Below are 18,580 nucleotides of genomic sequence, written 5' to 3'. Positions count from 1 at the left end.
TGGGGAAAAATACAATCAATGCATACTAGACACTACAGTTAACAGAAGCACTGCATTATGTTTCCTTTAATGTAACAAAGGCAATGTACTAAAGCTAAATGCCTATAAGTGGGGGGATACAAGGAAAGGGTATGGGACTCTTGGCATTGGTGATGTTGTCTGACTCTTATTGTACTTTAATTCTATCTTTCCTTTTGTTGCTTTTTTAGCTGTCACTTTTTTTCTTTCTTTTTCTTTTTCTTTCGTCTACCTTCTTTGACTCTTCCTCCATCTTTGTGGAAGAAACGGAGATGTCCTTATACAGATAGTGGAGACGGTGGTGAATGCATGAATACATGATTATACAGGGAACCATCAATCGTTTATTTAGGACAGAATTATGGTGGGTGAAAAAAACCATCTTAAAAAACAAAAATGGGTTTATGAAGAAACCTTGAGGGCACTATCTTGAGTGAAATAAGTCAGACACAAAAGGACAAATACTGTATGGTCTCACTATGAACTAATTATAATATGTAAACTCATAGACATGAAATATAGGTTACCAGGATATAAAATGAGGCTAAAGAATAGGACACAGTTGCTTATTATGAGCAGAATGTTTAACTAGGCTGAACTTAAGTGTTTGGAAATGGACAGAGGTGATGGGAGCACGTTATTGTGAAAATAACTAACAGTGCTGAATGGTGTGTGAATATGGCAGAAAGGGGAAGCTTAGAGTCACGTATGTCACTAGAAGGAAAGTTGAAGGTTAGAAGATCGGAATGCATAAAACAGTGAATCTTGTGGTGGACAATGTCCATGATTAACTGTACAAATATTAGAAATCTCTTTCATGAACTAGAACAAATGTATGACACTATAACTAGGAGTTAATAATAGAGGGGTATATAGGGAAAAAAATATACCTATTACAAACTATGTACTACAGTTAGTAGTATTTTAATATTCTTTCATCAATAGTAACAAATGTATTATACCAATACTATGAGTCAATAATGGAGGGGGGTTGGTTAGGGGTATGGGAGGATTTGAGTTTTCTTTTTTTGTTTTTGTTTCTTTTCTGGAGTAACAAAAATGTTCTAAAAATTGAAAAAAAATTAATTGTGGTGACAGATGCACAGCTGTGTGATGGTACCAGGGTCAATTGATTGTGTACTTTGGAAGATTGTATGGTATGTGAACAATCTCAAAAAAATTGAATTTAAAAAAAAATGAATGATTCAGATTTGTATCAACATGGAAAACTCCCCCAAATGTCAAGTGAATAAAAGAAACCTGTAGAATGATGTTTTTAAAAAAAGGATATTAGGGAAATAAGATGCATAACTTTATGTCATAAATTCGAAAACTTAGATGAAATGGACAAATGTCTGGAAAAACACAAAGATCCCAAGCTCAATCCAAGGAACAAATAGATAACCTGCATCTACAAACAAAACTGAAATTGCAGTTAAAAACCATCCCACAAAGAAACTTGCAGACCCGGATGGCTTTACTGGGGAATTCTACCAAAAATTTAGGTATAAATAATGCCGATTCTACACAAATTCTTACAAAAAACTGAGTAAGAAGGAATCCTTACCAATTCATTCTATGAAGCCACCATTACCCTGATATCAAGCCCAAAGACATTACACGAAAAGAAAACTACGGACCCATATGCCTTAATGAATATGAATTTTAAAATTCTAAACAAAATTTCAACAAATTGAATCTAACAACATATTAAAAGGATAATGTACTATTGCCAAGTGGGTTTATCACAGGAAAGCAGGGTTGATTTAACATGAAAAAAAAAAAAAATCAATCAATGGGACATCAGTGGGAACAGCAAAGTAATAACCTAGGAAAATCTGTCCCCCTACCATAAAAGCAACAAGAACTCTGGTAAAAACTATCAAAATCAACTTTTTCTGAACACTGGGAATTAGCCACAGGCTTGCAACAATCTGGAGAACGTGTATTTTAGAAAAAGGCTGAGTCAAGTAAGAAGGTTGAACTTTGTGGCATTTAAACTGCTCTGTTCCCATCCCCCTCTCCCCAGTAGCCTTGAAAACCAACAATCCAACAGTCACGTGAACCCAGCAGCCTAGCAACTGGGTTGCTAGGAGGAGGCAGAACAGGATTGAGCTCCTCCAAAGATCCACTCCCAGAAAACTGCCATTGCATGACCTGAAGGTCGTTTCCCTGGGAAACCCTAACTGCAGAGTTTGTTTTAATCTGACCTGACATAGACTTGCCCAATGTGAAAAGGCTTTTCCCAGAATTTAATGAAAACAATCAGTGGCAGCTATTTAACAATGCACCTGTCTGAGGTGGCAATAACAGTTGGGATGACAACAGGCTGACCAAAAAAAACTAAAAGGAAAAGCTGGGAAATGAGATGTCCATAGGGAACTTTCAAAAGTTCTGACATATTCCTAGGAATCTAGAGGACCATTCACATTATAATGTGAAGGGCTCTGCACATGCCTATAAAAGACGTAATAAGGCCCCAAATTCTCACCTCAAGATGACTGTGAAGCTTTGTGCAGGTAGAAGTTAAGGTAGAACAATAAACTGCTTGCCTGATCATTGAAGGCATGCCCCACACACAAATAGAGCCCATCAGCAAATGCTGGAAGATTTACTGGTAACAAGCATTTAAGGAAACCTCTGTATAATCATGAGTTGACCACTAAGTTACCTAAGCAGAGACTTCAGTGGACACACACGATAAAGCTTACTGATTTCACAGAATTAGTTCAGGACAGTCACTAAATAAAGAGGAACAACAACAAAAAATGCTGGAGTAGGGGATGAATGTAATTTCCAGGGTTGCCACACTACATTATGTAAAATACCTACTTTTCAATTAAGAAAACATGAGACAAGCACAGAATGGTCCAGGAAAGAATGGTCCATACCCAGGAAAAAAAAAAACAGTCAACAGAAACCATCTCTGAGGAAGCCCCTATGTTAGACTTATCAGGCAAAGACTTAAAATCAGCGATTTAAAATATGTTCAAAGAACAAAAGGGAATCATGGCTAAAGAACTGAAGGAGAGTTCTACTTCCAGAGTAGCAACATGAGGAGCTCCACAGACTCACTCCCCAGCTAAACTGGTGAAAAAAACATTTTTTTTTTATATTAAAGTCTATGGAAATGGTCCAGAGTGCATGTGGCAAATGAAGAAACATTTATTCAAGAAAAACTACTAAAACTCAGCAAGAGCCTGTGACATTTCAATCACTACCCACTGCCTCCCCCCACCTCCTAAATCAGAGTGACAGAAATTTCACTCCAGGAGGGTGCAGCCAAGAACACAAGGCTCCCTCTCCCTCCAGTTCCCAGTCAAGGGCTCTGGTCTTGTCCCAGGATGGGCAGGATGCCAGCACCCCTCCTGCTAACTGATGCAGACACTAAGCAACAGCAAGTGTGGCCAAGAGGGTGGAGTCAACCTTCATCCAACCAGCCCCCATTCATGGAGTGTCAAGTTCTTCCTTGGGTGCAGCACAATAAGAATACTGAGGCCCCAATCTCCTTACCCTAGATAGTCTGTAGGGCAGATGTCCCATGCAGGGAGAGGCAAACTGAAAAGACCAGAAGAGGCTATTGTCTTCAGTTAGCACACTGTTCCTTAATCAGGGGTGTCCCTAAAAGAGAAATGCACCACCATCCCCACTCCTGGCTCTGAATGCTGAGACAGAGTTACCCAAGGGAGAGGCAGGCTGTAAAACAGAGTGCTCAGGAGTTCTCCTCAAAGGAGTGTATTGTATTTGAAACAGTGTGGAAAAGTTCAAGTCTAAGGGCACTCTCAAAAATAATAGAGATTTAGGTGGAAAGCAATTAAGAAAAGATTGGTAGTTACATGAGAGAAATAAGCTAAACCACAACCCAGCTACTTTATCACAGAGAAACAGGAAAAGAGATAACTAAAAAAAGAAAAATGAAAAGGAAACCCTCCTAGGGTCAGAACAACCTCAAACAGTAAGCTCAAAAACCATCCCAGCAAATGAACTACAGTTAATCTGGATTAGTCTATGGAGCAATTTAAACCCCATGACATTGTTGAAAACAACAGTACAGTCAACCAGCAATTAGTAGACAATAGCAGCAGGGTGTGGTGAAGGACAGAGCACTTCAAGGAGAACCCTGGGAAAACCAGTCACACCAGCAGGACTGTGCAGGTGCCCAAGGCTGCAACTCCTGAGGGGCAACATCAGAGGCTTCAGACGGTAGGGGAAACAGACTTCACAAAAATAGTCCAGGCAGTCACTAAACAAATAAGCCCCAGGGGGGAGGGCAACCAGCACCCAGGGTTGGTGCAATATTTTATCTAAAAGGCTCAGTTTTTTACAAAAAAATTATGGTACATACGAAGAAAACAGGAAAGTATGACCCATACACAGGGAAAAGAGCAGGCAACTGCCTATGAAAGAGACCAGATGTTAGATTTAATAAAGACTTCCAAGTAGCCAATATAAATATATTCAAAGAGCTTAAGGAAACTATGACTAAAGAAAGTATGAAAATGATGTTTCACTATACAGAGAATATCAATAAAGAGAAATTATGAAAAAAACAACGAATTGAAAATTCTGGATTTTAAAAGCACAGTAATAACAAATGAAAAATTCATTCTAGAGGGGTCAACAGAGATCTGAACTGGCGAAGAAAGAATTAGAAAACTAAAGACAGATCATAGAGATTGTGCAATCCAAGGAACAGAGATAAAACAGAATGAAGAAAACTGAACAGAGAAACTCACAGGAAATTAGGAATGAAGAAAGGAGAGAGAAAACAGAAAAAAACTAGTAAAAGAAATAATAGCTGAAAACTCTCAAAACTGGATGAAAAACATTAATCTACACATCCAAGAAGCTCAATGTATTCCAAGTAGAATAAATGCAAAGAGATCCACACATACACATATCATATTAAAAATGCTGAAAGTCAAAGAAAAGGACGATATTTGGAAGGCAGCAAGAGAAAAACGACTTACCAGTTAAGGGAACCCAAGTGAGATTAACAGTTCACTGTTAAGAAACAGTGGCAGTGGGATAACATATTCAAAGTTGTCAAAGAAAAAACTGTCAACCAAGTATCCCATATGCAGCAAAATTATCTATCAAAAATGAAGGCAAAATAAAGACATTTCTAGATAAAAAAAAAAAACTGGGAGAATTCATTGAAAGCAGATGCACCTTTCAAGAAGTACTAAAGGAAGTGCTTCCAGCCTAAAGCAAGCATGATAGGGTTAGGTTCATGTGTCAACTTGGCCAGGTGATGGTGTCAAGGTGTCTGGTCAAGCAAGCACTGGTCTAACCGTTACTGCATGGACATTTGTGGCTGATTAATAAAGCAGAAGACTGGTTATTAAAGCATCAGTCATTTGACTGCACCTGCGACTGATTATATCAACAAAGGGTATGTCTTCCGCAATGAGAGAGTTCAGTCAGCTGGAGTTAATCCAATCAGTTGAAGAACTTTTAGCGGAAAGAGAGAGAGGATCTTCACTTCTTCTTTGGCTACCAGCATCTCCTGAGGAGTTCATCAAACACCTCCATTGGAGTTGCCAGTTTGCTGCCTGCCCTATGGAATCTGGACTCATGCATCCTGTCCTATGGATTTTGACTCATGCATCCCCACAGTTGCATGAGACACTTTTATAAAATCTTATATTTACAGAATCTCTTACTGGTTCTGTTTCCTAGAGAACCCTAACTAATACAGCAAGTGGCACCAGAATGTAATTTCAATCCACAAACAAAGAGCACTGGGTAAAGGTAATTATGTAATGATAACAGATACTATAAATGCATATTTTTCTTTTTTCTTTTCATAACTGATTATAAAACAATGTGCACATAACTGTACTTTTGGATCTATAACATGTAGAAATGTAACATAATTGCCAGTTACTGAAAAAGGAGGCAGGTGGGAGAAAAGCTGTATTGGACCAAGGAAATGACACCGGATGGTAACTCAAATCCACAGGAACAAATGAAAAAACCAGAAATGATAAATAAGAAGGGTAATAAAATGAATACTATAAATATATACTTGTTTTCCTTTCTTCCCTAAGCTTTTAAAAGAAACATAAAATTATCTAGAGAGTAATAATTATAACAATGTATTGTTGGGTTTCTAGCATATAGAAGTGCAAAATGTATGACAAAAATAGATAAAAAGGGGAAAGAGGAGAGAGCAATAGAGAAGCAACATGGGAATTCTGTGGAAAAAACATTTGTAAACTCTGCTTCTGCTTCAGCATACATGTCTAAACTCTTATCGAAGATGACGGGAATGTCTTGCTTTGCTACGCTATGTTCCTGCACGTAGTACATTCCACTCCGAAGGCCAAGGCTTATCTGTTGTTTACTTGCCTGTTGATTTTTGTGTCATAAAGGTGAAAACGTCCTGCCTCCCCTCCTACCTCCCTAAACAGCCTTGAGTGCCAGCATGTCTCCCTACCCTGAAAATCTCAATAAAAACCGAGATGAGAATTGCTAGGGAGGACTCTCTCGAGTTGTTCTTACTCTCACCTCTCCTGACTTTTGCCTCAAGTAATTCATTGCGTGACCGTGGTTACTGCTGGAAAAGAAACCACAAATGGTGCCCCATGTGAGGTGTGGCATCAGGATTTCCAGGTGAAGCAATCAGCACATTTAGGAGGAGAGAATTTCGTCCGGACTACAATTTTTCATCCCTAAAGTAAGGAACAGCAGCACCCGCTTGGGATAGCTGCGAACGTGCTTACTCTCAGCGAGAGTTTTTCTTTCATCATGGGCTCAGGACTTACAAAGGAACAATCTCTATATGTTAAAACCTTACAACAGCTTTTAAAGGCGGCTAACTGCCCTGTAAAGAAAACTCAATTATTTAATCTACTTCAAACTTAGTTTCCCAACCGAAGCACTTTAAATTTTGAAATTTTGAAAACAAGTCGGCTACGTCCTTAAGAAGAAACATGAATTAGGAAGCAAAATATCGGTCTCAACCTGTCAGATTCCAGAAAAAGAATCTAGTATATAGAAGGAATTTATGACCTAGGGAACCTGCAGCTTATCTCAGAAAAACCAGGTGCACCATAAACTAAAGGATGAAGGCTGTTCAAGGCTATTCTGGCCATGGTGGCGCCTCGACCCCCAGGGGGCGGATAAGGCAAGATCAGATATGCCCATAAGATGAACCAGAAAGGCCTGCTCTCCCTAGATAGATAACACAGCTGCACCTCAAAGAATAATGCTCCAAACCCTAGCAACCAATCAGCCCCGACATTGACAGGCACTCACCCAATCGAGGCACAGGACACACTCAGCAGGCACCCTTCCCCCCCAACACCCTCCCATCCCAATGTGGGTTTTTCCTTTAAAAAATGCTGCTCTCAGATAGGGAGCTGGAGCCATTTTCTTTCTTTCCTTTCACTGGCTCCCACCTGCTTTCTTCCTCTAAACCTTAAACTCTCTTCTTAAACCATGACTCGCTGCGTTGTGTGGATTTCTGAACGACTCCAAGCTAACAAACCTTAATGACCTAGGGGCTAGTTCATACCGCCCTATGCCCTCTTCAATCTTCTGTCCAGCCCACAGCTCCCCCTGAGGAGTCTGAAACAAAAATGCAATTAAAGAGGAGAAAGATTGGCTGCCTCCGCCTCCTCCACCTTTGCGAAACAAGCAACACAAAAAAACAAATTCCTATTCCTGACAATCTTCCCCATCCTGTAATGGAACAATGTAACACCTATACATTCCATTAATCCCTGCCAAAAGATTGTTTATTAGTTTCAGGAAGCATTAACTAAAGTGTTTTAAATATTTAGCATTATTCTAACAAGTTTAATTTTAATGGTAAGAGCATATTGTATAAAAGGTATAAAGAATGTTTTTCTAATTAAAAGAAAATAGCTTTGTCCTAAATGACTGATTGTTTAAAAATGTGAGCTGGAGATGGAACCTAAATGGATACAGAAAGTTGCAGAAAGTTTGTGAAGGGGGAAATTTGTTTCTGTAGTCAAAGTTAAAAAATAAATACAGAAAGCTGCAAAAGGTTTGCAGAAACAATTATTAATGTGGTCAAAGTTAAAAAATAGTAAAAATTAGTAATAACACTACTTAACAATGGAATCTCACAACTTAAAAAAAAAAGTAGTTATATAAAACAAAATAGCATTAAATATTCTAACCACCACCTAAAGCAGTAATTAATATTCAGTGTTGTATGTATGTGCCTAATAATTCACAAAATATACTCCTGCTGTTTTACCATCAACCCAGCCACTCTCTTCCTGCTTCTCCTATCCTACTCCTCATCATGGTAATTGTATGCTGTAATACGTTGGCTTGAAAACAATTTCCAAAATCATTTTGGTAACTTTTAATATGAAATATTAAAAAAAAATGTGCTTTTATTAAAAGTTTCCTTAGATTATTAAAGTATTATTTCTTAGTAAGAGGTTATAAATATGTTTTCCTAAATAATCAATTGAGGAATTTTCCCAATTTATCAATTTCCTAAATAATCAAAACAGACAAAAACCTGTTTTGTCAAAATAACTTCCTGCACTTCATATTAACTTTATCATGTCCTTGGTGGTTTAAAAATATTGTCTTCCCACTTTTAAAAGAGCTAAGTCATTTCCTTAACTTTAGTTAAAAAAAAAAAAAATACTGTTTCAAACCTAACAACTTTTAACATTTTGCTTTCTCAAAGTCAAGCCCTAAAAAATATCTTTTTATTCCCAACAGTTACAAAGAATTTGTTCGCTCACCTTGGAAAAAAAATGAAGTGCTAAAAATATGTTATAAGTTGCAAAAAAAGTTTAGACAATGTTATAAAAATTAAAAAGTTCTAACCTTTTAGTTACTGATGTGCATAACATCAAACAACAATACAGTACTGCCAGTTATAATTTTAGTTATTTTTAAAATGTTATCTGTCACAAAAACAGCCAAATTTCCTTGTAAGTTACACCGTTTTACTCTAATGCTTTTCTAAAAGTGCTTGCAGTTAACTACAAGTCAGAGCTTCATCTTCAATAACAACAAAAAGACTTAAAAAGAAGCAAGATAACTCTGCCATGCTTTATCAGCAATTGTACTCAGAAAATAATCTAAATTCTGCCATCAAAGTTCCTTGAAAACAGAACTGTCAATAATCAACACCATGTCCCAAATACGAAGAACTGAAGAAAGACGCATCGCCTTCGTTGCCAAAGCATCTACTACAGACCCTTGTAATTCCAATATAAAATTTTTAAATAAAAAAGGGGGAAATGTGGGAATTCTGTGGATAAAAAACTTGTAAACTCTGCTTCTGCTTCAGCATGCATACAGGCAAAAGACTGCCTTTGTCTAAACTATCGAAGACGATGGGAATGTCTTGCTTTGCTACGCTATGTTCTTGCACGTAGTACATTCCACTCCCGAGGCCAAGCTTAACTGTTGTTTACGTGGCTGTTGATTTTTGTGTCATAAAGGTGAAAACGTCCTGCCTCCCCTCCTACCTCCCTAAACAGCCTTGAGTGCCAGCAGGTCTCCCTACCCCGAAAATCTCAATAAAAACCGAGATGAGAACTGCTAGGGAGGACACTCTCTCTTGAGTTGTTCTCACTCTCGCCTCTCTTAACTTTTGTCTCCAGTAATTCATTGCATCACCATGGTTACTGCTAAACAAGAAACCACAAAGCAACATTTCTATATCTCACTAAAATTTAATTGGTATAAAACTGAAGATTCTGATAAGTTAAGGTATATATGATAATCCCTAGAGCACCCATGAATGAAGCAATGCAGAAAAATAAAGTGAAAAAATATTAAAGGAATTAAAATGCTACATCAGAAAATATTCACTAAAAGCAGAAGAAATTAGTAAACTAGAATAGAGGAACAAGAAAGACATGAGACATACAGAAAACAAAGAGTAAAATGGCAGGTGTAAATCCAACTATGTCAATATCAACATTAAGTTTAAAGGATTAAACAATACAATCAAAAGGGAGAGATAGTCTGGGTAAAAAAGTGAGATCCAGCTATATGCTTTCAAAAGGAGCCACACTTTAGATTCAGTAAAAATCAATTGAAAACGAAAGGACAGAAAAAGATAAACCATGCTAAACAGAAACCACAAAAATGTGGTTAGAGTAACAGTAGCCAAAATAAGCTTTTAAAAAAAATGGTTACCAGAGATAGAAATATTTTATGATGATTAAACGACGGACCCAATAGGAAAATATAAGAATTATAAATATAAAAATACCTAACAAGGCCTCAAAATATAAAACAAACAAAAACTGACAGAATGCAGGGGAGAGAAAGTATGGGTTATAGAGAGCTCAACAAAAATAGCTGAACACTTCAATAATCCACTCTCAATAATGGATAGAACAGCATAGCATAAGATCAACAAGGAAATAGTGGACTTGAGCAATACTATTAACAAACTAGACCAAATAGTTTATAGAACACCATCAGGAAATATACTCTTCTCAAATACACATGGAAAATTCTCCAAGATAGACTATATTTCAGGCAACAAAGTTAAGTCTCAAAAATTTAAAGGACTGAAATTACAGAAAGTATGTTCTCTGATCACAATGGAATGAAATTAGAAATCAGTAACAGAAACACTTGGGGAAATTCACAAATATGTGAAAATTAACACACACCTAAATAACTGATAGGTCAAGAAAAAATCACAAGGAAAATTAGAAAATACTATGAGACAGATGAAAAGGAAGCCATAACATAAAATTTAGGGGATGTAGCTAAAGCTGCATATATAAATAGTTGTAAATGCCTATTGTTAAAAAAAGAAAGAACTCAAATCAATAACCTAATTTTCCACCTTAAGAAACAAGAAAAAGAACAGTCACTAAACCCACAGGAAACAGAAGGTAGGAAATAATAAAACTTATAGCAGAAATTAACGAAAAAAGAATTAGAGAAAAATCAACAAAACCGAAAGTTGTTCTTTGAAAAGATCTACAATGTGGACCAACCTTTAGCTAGAATGACCAAAAAAAAAAGAGATAAGACACAAATTACAAAAAAGAGAAATGAAAGAGGGACATTATTATCATCCTTTCTGAAATAAAAAGGATTATAGGAGAATACTATCAACAATAGTTCATAGTATATGAATACCATGCAGCATACCAACAAATGAGATTGTCTAAACGAAATAGACAAATTCCTAGAAATACATAACCTACCAAATTTGACTCAAGTAGTCACTGGAAATCTGAATATACCTATAACAAGTAAAGTGAATGAATTAGTAATCAAAAATTTCTGAAAAGAAAAACCCAAATCCAAATGACTTCACTGGTGAATTTTATCAAATATCTAAAGAATTAATAGCATTCTTCACAAACTCTTCCAAAAATAGAAGGGGAAGGAACACTTTATAACTCATTCTGAGTCCAGTATTACCCTGATAGCAAAAGCAGACAGAGACATAACAATGAAAGGAAACTATGGAACAGTATCTCTTATGAATATGGATGTAAAAATACTCAACAGAATACTAGTAAAATGAATCCAGAAACAAACAAAAGGGATTATACACCATAACAAAGTGGGATTTATCCCAGGAATGCAAGGCTGGTTCAACATAGAAAAATCAATCACTATAAGACACCATATTAATAGAATGCAGACAAAAACCACATGATCATCTCAAAAGACATAGAAAGCACACAACACCTTTTCATGAGAACACAATCAACAAACTAGGAAGAGAAGGTCAGTGCCTCAACCTGATAAAAAAAAATCTATGAAAATATCACAGCTAATATTACACATAATGATGAAAGACTGAAAGCTTGTCTCCTAAGATCAGGAACAAGGCAAGGATGTCCACATTTGCCATTTCTAGTTAACATAGTACTGGCAGCACTAGCTAGGACAATTAAGCAAGGAAAAGAAATAAAAGGCACCTGGATTGTAAAGGAAGAAGTGAAACTACCTCTACTAAAAGATGATGTGATCTTCTAGTTAAAAAATTCAAAGGGATCTAATAGGAAACTATTAGAACTAATACATGAGGACAGCAAGCTTGTAAGATACAGATCAATACAGAAAAATCAATTGCATTTCTATACACTAGAAATGAAAAATGTGAATAAATTTGAAAAACAACTCATTTAAGTAGTACCAGAAAAAATAAAATATTTAGGAATACCAAAAAGAAGTGTAATACTTGTACATTCAAAACTACAAAACATCAATGGAAGAAATTAAAGAAGACATAAAATAAATGGAAAGACATCCCATGTTCATGAATCAGATTTAATATTGTTATAAGGGCAATGATCCTCAAAATGATCCACAGATGAAAGGTAATCCCTATTAAAATCAAACTAGCTTCTCTGTAGAAACTGACAAGCTGATCCTAAAATTAAAATGGAAATTAAAGGACACAGAATAGTCAAAATCTTGAAAAAGAACAAATTGTAGGACTCACACTCCCTGAATTCAAAACTTACCACAGAGCTATACTAATTAAGACACACTGGTACCGGCATTAGGATAGACATATAATTCAGTAGAATAGAGTCCCAAAATAAACTCTCCCATTTACTGTCAATTGATTTTCCACAAGGGTGCCAGGGCAATCAATGAGGGAAAGAATATTTTCAACAAAAGGAGCAGGGACAACTGGATATCTACAGGCAAATGAATAAAGCTGGACACACCATAGAAAACAATTACCTCAAAGTGATCAAAGACCTAAATGTAACAGTTAAAATTGTAAAAGTCTTAGAAAAAAGCATAGGTATAAATCTTAATGACCTTGGATTGAGAAACAGTTTCTTAGATATCACATAAAGAGCACAAGCAACAAAAGAAAAACTAGATTAAATTGACTTCATCAAATTTGAAAACTTTTCTGCTTCAAAGGACAACATGTAAAAACTTAAGGACAACACAAAGAAATAAGAAAAATATTTGCAAATCATAAATCTGAAAAGGGACATCTACTCAGAATATATGAAGAACTCTCAGAACTCAATTATGAAAAAAACAAATATCCTAATTAGAAAGTGGGCCAAGGATTTAAATATACATTTCATCAAAGAAGATATACAAACGGTCAATAATAAGCTCATGAAAAGATGCTCAACATCATTAGTGACTAGGTAAGTGCAAATCAAAACCAGAATGAGATACCACTTCACAACCACTATGACAGCTATAATAAGAGAAATCAGTACCCTTACACATTGCTGGTGGGAATGCAAAATGTGGAAACTCTGGAAAACATTTTTGCAGATCCTCAAACTACTAAAATAGAGTTACCACATGACCCAGTAATTCCACTCCTATATATATACCCAAGAGAACTGAAAACATGTCCACAAAACTTGTATATGAATGTTAACTGCAGCATTATCCATAATAGCCACAAAATAAAAACAACTCAAATGTCATCAATCAATGAATGGATAAACAAAAAGTGTTACATCCATACAATGGTATATTATTCAGACATACAAATAATGAAGCACCGACATAACACAACAAAAATGAACCTTGAAAGCATTGCTAAATGAAGGAAACAGACACAGACCACAAATTATATGATTCCATTTACAGGAAATATCCAAAGGAAATCCACAGTGACAAGGGCTCAGAGGAGGAGGTAATAGGAAGTAAGTGCTAATGGGTATTGGGTTTCTTTTTGGGGTGATGAAAATATTCTGGAATTAGATAGTGGTAATGCTTGCACACCTCTGTGAATATTTTAAAAACCACAAAAATTATATGCTTTAAAAGAGTGAATTTCATATTATATGAATTATATCTCAACAAAAAATTAATCAAGATGATTTACTCTTTTAATAAACAACAACAACAAAAAATTCCCCACGTGGGGAACTCCTGATATTCTCTCAGGCATCAGGGACTCCCAATTTAATAAGCCAAGACCTCGATCTTGAGGTTTGCCCTTAGGAAACTTATTTCTGTAATGGCGAAGCTAAGCCTACTTAGAATTATGCCTAAGAGTTACTCCCAGAGAACCTCTTTTGTTGCTCATATGTGGCCTCTCTCTCTAAGGCAAACTCTGCAAATAAACTCAATACACTTTCCCCTACAAGGGACATGACTCCCATGGGTGTAAATCTAGATTAGAATGGAAGACATTCAGTTATTTTAATTTTCAGATTGTCTATGAAGAAAAGCCACTAGAACTATAAGTGAGTTTAGCAAGGTTGCAGAAAGCAATACCACTATACAAAAATCTGCTGTTATTTCTCAATACATAACAGTAAAAGACTCAATGCTTTCCTCCTAAACTCAGGGACAAGACAGGGATGTCTGCTCTTCCATTCAACAATGTAGTGGAGATTCCAGCCAGTCCAATCAGGCAAATGAAAGATATCTAGATTAGAATGGAAGACATACAGTTATTTTAATGTGCAGATTATCTACAAAGAAAAGCCATTAGAACTATAAGTGAGTTTAGCAAGGTTGCAGAAAGCAATACCATTATACAAAAATCTGCTGTATTTCTATATACTAGCAACTAATACAGCAAATGACTGAAATAGCCAAAACAACTTTGAAAAAGGAAGAACAAAGTTGGAGGGCTAACATTACCTGGTTCCAAGAATTTCGGTAATCATAGTATTGGCATGAATATACCTAAATAGATTAATTGAACAAAATAGTGTCCATAAATAAACCTACATATATATGAACAATTGTTTTTACAAAGGGGAAAAACAATGCAGTGGAGAAAGGATAGCCTTTTTAACAAACAGTGGTAGAGGTAGAATAAATGGATAACAACATGCAAACAAAAAAAGAAAAGAAAAGAAAAAAGAAAAAAAGAAAAGGAACTTGAATCCATACAAAATGGCTCATGGACCTAAAGACAAAACCTAAAACTATAAAACTTTTAGAAGAAAACATGGAAGAAAATCTTTGTGACTTGAGTTGGGCAAAAATTTCTTAGATATGACACTAAGAGTATGTTCCTTGAAAGAACTAATAAATTGGACTTCATCAAAATTAAAAACCCTTGCTATTCAAAAGACACTGTTAACCAATTGAAAAGACAAGCTACAGACTGGAAGAAAATTTTTACAAAGTGCATATCTGATAAAGATCTTTTATCCAGAATGTGTAAAGAACTTTCAAAACTCAACGATAAAAAAACAACCAACAAAAATGGGCAAAATATTTGAATGCTCGACATTTCACCAAAGAAGATACATGAATGACAAATAAGTGCATGAAAAGATACTCAACATCATTAGTCATTAGGGAACTGCAAACTAAATCACAATGAAATACTACTATATACCTATTGGAATAGCTAAACATTTAAAAGACTGATCACACCCAAGTGCTAGCAGTGGTAAGGAGAAACTGGAACTCTCAATTGTACTGATGATAAGAATGTAAAATCTTACAAACACTTTGGAGGACAGTTGGCAGCTTCTTAAAAAATTAAACATGCACCTACCATACGATCCAGACATTCTACTCCTAGGTATTTACCCAAGAGAAATGGAAATACATGTCTATATAAGACGTGTACACAAATGTTCATAGCAGCTTCATGCGTAAAAGCCAAAAATTGGAAACATCCCAAATGTGCACCAACAAGTCAATGATAAACAAACTGTGGTACATCCATACAACGAAAAACTACTCAGCAACAAGGAATGAACTACTGATACACACAATAACATGGATAAATCTCAAAATAACTATGCTGATTGAAAGAAGCAATACAACAAACAGAAGATACTGTATGATTTCATTTATATAAAACTCTAGAGAATATAAACTAATCTATAGTGACAGAAAGCAGTGATCAATAGCTGCTTAGGGAGCCACAGTTGTGGGGGGAGGGGAGTAGGAGGGAAGAAGTTAAGAGACATGAGCACTCTTTTCAGGGATAATACATACATTCACTATCTTGACTGTAGTGATCGTTTCTTGGGCACATACCTTGTTGAAACTTAAGAAATTGTGCACTTTAAATATGTGCCACTTATATGTCAATTATACTTTAATAAAGTTGGTTTAAAAAATAAAAGCATTCAGTTTTTTAGTATGCTATTTCTGATCCTAAAGAATAATCCAAAAGCAACACTGAAAAATTACCATGGTTTCAATGATGATGGTGAGGTTACCTAAGCCATCAGTCAGAGCTACGTAGCTTCCTCCTTTCTCTAAATGGCCAACTGTCTTCAGGTAGTGCCAACCCGGTTGAGTAAACTGAGTGGTATGAGCTATAGAAAAGCAAAGAAAGACCCAAATAAGATTAAAAATGGTGATAATAGGGGTTCTCTAAATTTAAAAAAAAAAAAAAAAAAAAAAAAGCTGTCAATGATTTGAGTCTGAATGAGCCTGACAAGCCATTTTCTATTTTGGGGGAAAATACCTCTTAACATCAGGCATTAACTTTTAAGTGATTAATCCAGTCATGGTACAACTGCAGAAAGATTCTTAGACTAACTGGTAAAAATAAATGACTCTGTGAGTCAAAGTATATTGATTACTCTTTTTTTTCAAGAGCAAAATAAAGTCACCCCTTCCCAACCTGTGTTTATGTATATCTCACCCATCCTGACATAATTACCAAAATAAGGTTAAAAACAATAATAATGCATTTCAAAAACATAAGTTTTATCATTTCTAACTAGTTTGTTTTCACAATATATATTGATTGGGCACCTCCAAAGATGGTCCTGAAAATATACTGAGCAATATTTCATGTCCTCAGCCCACCACTCAAAAGAGCAGTCACAAAAACAGCAAAGCACACTAGCTCACCTAGACAATGTGGACCAACAATTTTACCATTGAAGGGGTTAACCAACCAGGATATACAAGTCCAACTTAAGTTCTCCATATTTTGTAAGAACAATTTAAGGGGTTTATTCTAAAGTCATGATTTATGATTTAGGGAGTTAGAGATGGAATCTGAGCCATACCTGTTACCCAGATAGGAGATTCTACTACATAGTGCCCACTCCATGGTTCCTGAGCAGTCATCAGTCCACATCGCCCATAAGGCAACTGTTCATAGTAACTAGCCACCAAATTCCAAGCTATTGTGCTATAAGATTTGTTTGATAAAAGAGAAATATCAAAATGAATAATGATAAAAATATAAATGTCTAAAAGCCTATAGTAAAAAGACCTTATGATGGCTTATGTAAGTATATGTAAGTGATCACAAAATGATCACAGAACACAAGGAAATATAAGTTGCCTAAGTTCACTCACATTTTGAAAAATCCAATGCTAGACACATGCAAGAATTTTTAACTGCAAATGACACAATAAAAAAAATACAAATGTATATGGGTTGTACAAGATTTTTTACAGAATGAATAAATGGACTTCATTTCTAGGAAGAAGGAATATTCTGTGAGTTATGACATATTTTCTACATCAGTGTTACCCAAACTTGTGTGGCATCAGAATCAATTGGGGTACTGACTAGACCAACAGGAGGTTCCCATGAAGATTCTGAATCACTAGGATTCCACATTTTCTAAGGAATCAATAAAACAAATGTCCCAGTTACTCATTAAGAGAAAGTACAATTGGAGAAAATTGCTTTTATTCTATAACCAAATATACACAAGTATTTAAAATGATGAAGTAGAAATATACTTAATTATGTGAAAATATACAATAATATATAATTATAATGCCTTAAGTGAAAAGCAGCTTGCTAAACAGATCATATATTATGACCTCCATTTTGTATTAAAAATTTATACATGTAAACACAAGTTGGAAGGATGTACAAAAAAAGTTGAAGGTCTGTTATTTCTGAATGCCAAGATTATGGGTGATTTTGTTTCCTTCTTGCACTTATCTAGAGTTTCTAAATTCTATGCCATAAACATGCATTACTCTTACAACCAAATTAAGTTATTAAAACCAAATTCACCATGATAAGAATCTTTTCTTTCAAAAAGAGAAGAAAAAGAACTAAAGGCCATGAGAAGAATATATCAACTCACATTAACATTACAAAAGTTTGTATTGTCTTACTTTGGTTCTGTTTATCATTGTTGCAGAAAGCTAATTTGATTCTAATTACAATTAAAGTGTTTTCAAAGCATTTGTGAATTGCTTCCCTTAGAAATAAAGGGAGTTGTATTGTATTCTCCCCTAAGAATCTCTATGCCAACAGACAATTACACAAGTAAATTGATGCCATAAAAGAATATCAATCAGGCAGACTGGGATGTGAATTGTCAACAAGAAAACTGGCCTGGTCTAACAAAAAGATGGGAAATGAAGGGAAATAGTCCAGTTTAAAAGAGACTTAAGAGACATAACAGCCAAATGCAAAGCATAATGCTTTAATGATCTTGGTTAAAAACAAAAAAACATAAATGACATTTTGAAGACAATTAGGAAAATTTGAGTGTAGACTGGATATTAGAAACATCAAAGAATGCTGTTATGTATGAAAATGATATTGTGATCAGATGGGAGAATGTCCTTATTTTTTGTAGATACATACTAAAATATTTATGGAGGAGGTGTCATCATATCTGTAACTTTATAATTGTTTATTAAAATATATTTATGATCTCACTGATATGAAATA

At 35.3% G+C, this 18,580-nt stretch overlaps 1 protein-coding gene across 3 annotated transcripts in view; it reads right to left on the bottom strand.

Moving 5' to 3' along the window:
* GALC (galactosylceramidase) overlaps positions 1-18,580 on the bottom strand; it is a 73,659-nt gene that overhangs the window by 21,697 nt on the left and 33,382 nt on the right. For all 3 annotated transcript variants that reach the window (XM_037832136.1, XM_037832134.1, XM_037832135.1), the window contains 2 exons: positions 16,941-17,065; positions 16,108-16,235 (listed from right to left, as the gene is read on the bottom strand). In XM_037832136.1, the coding sequence (XP_037688064.1) occupies positions 16,108-16,235; positions 16,941-17,065 (253 nt within the window). The remainder of the gene's footprint in view (positions 1-16,107; positions 16,236-16,940; positions 17,066-18,580) is intronic.

The sequence above is a fragment of the Choloepus didactylus genome, chromosome 4, assembly GCF_015220235.1.
Source record: "Choloepus didactylus isolate mChoDid1 chromosome 4, mChoDid1.pri, whole genome shotgun sequence".
Lineage (NCBI taxonomy): Eukaryota > Metazoa > Chordata > Mammalia > Pilosa > Megalonychidae > Choloepus > Choloepus didactylus.
This window is presented reverse-complemented; position numbering and strand designations above follow the sequence as displayed.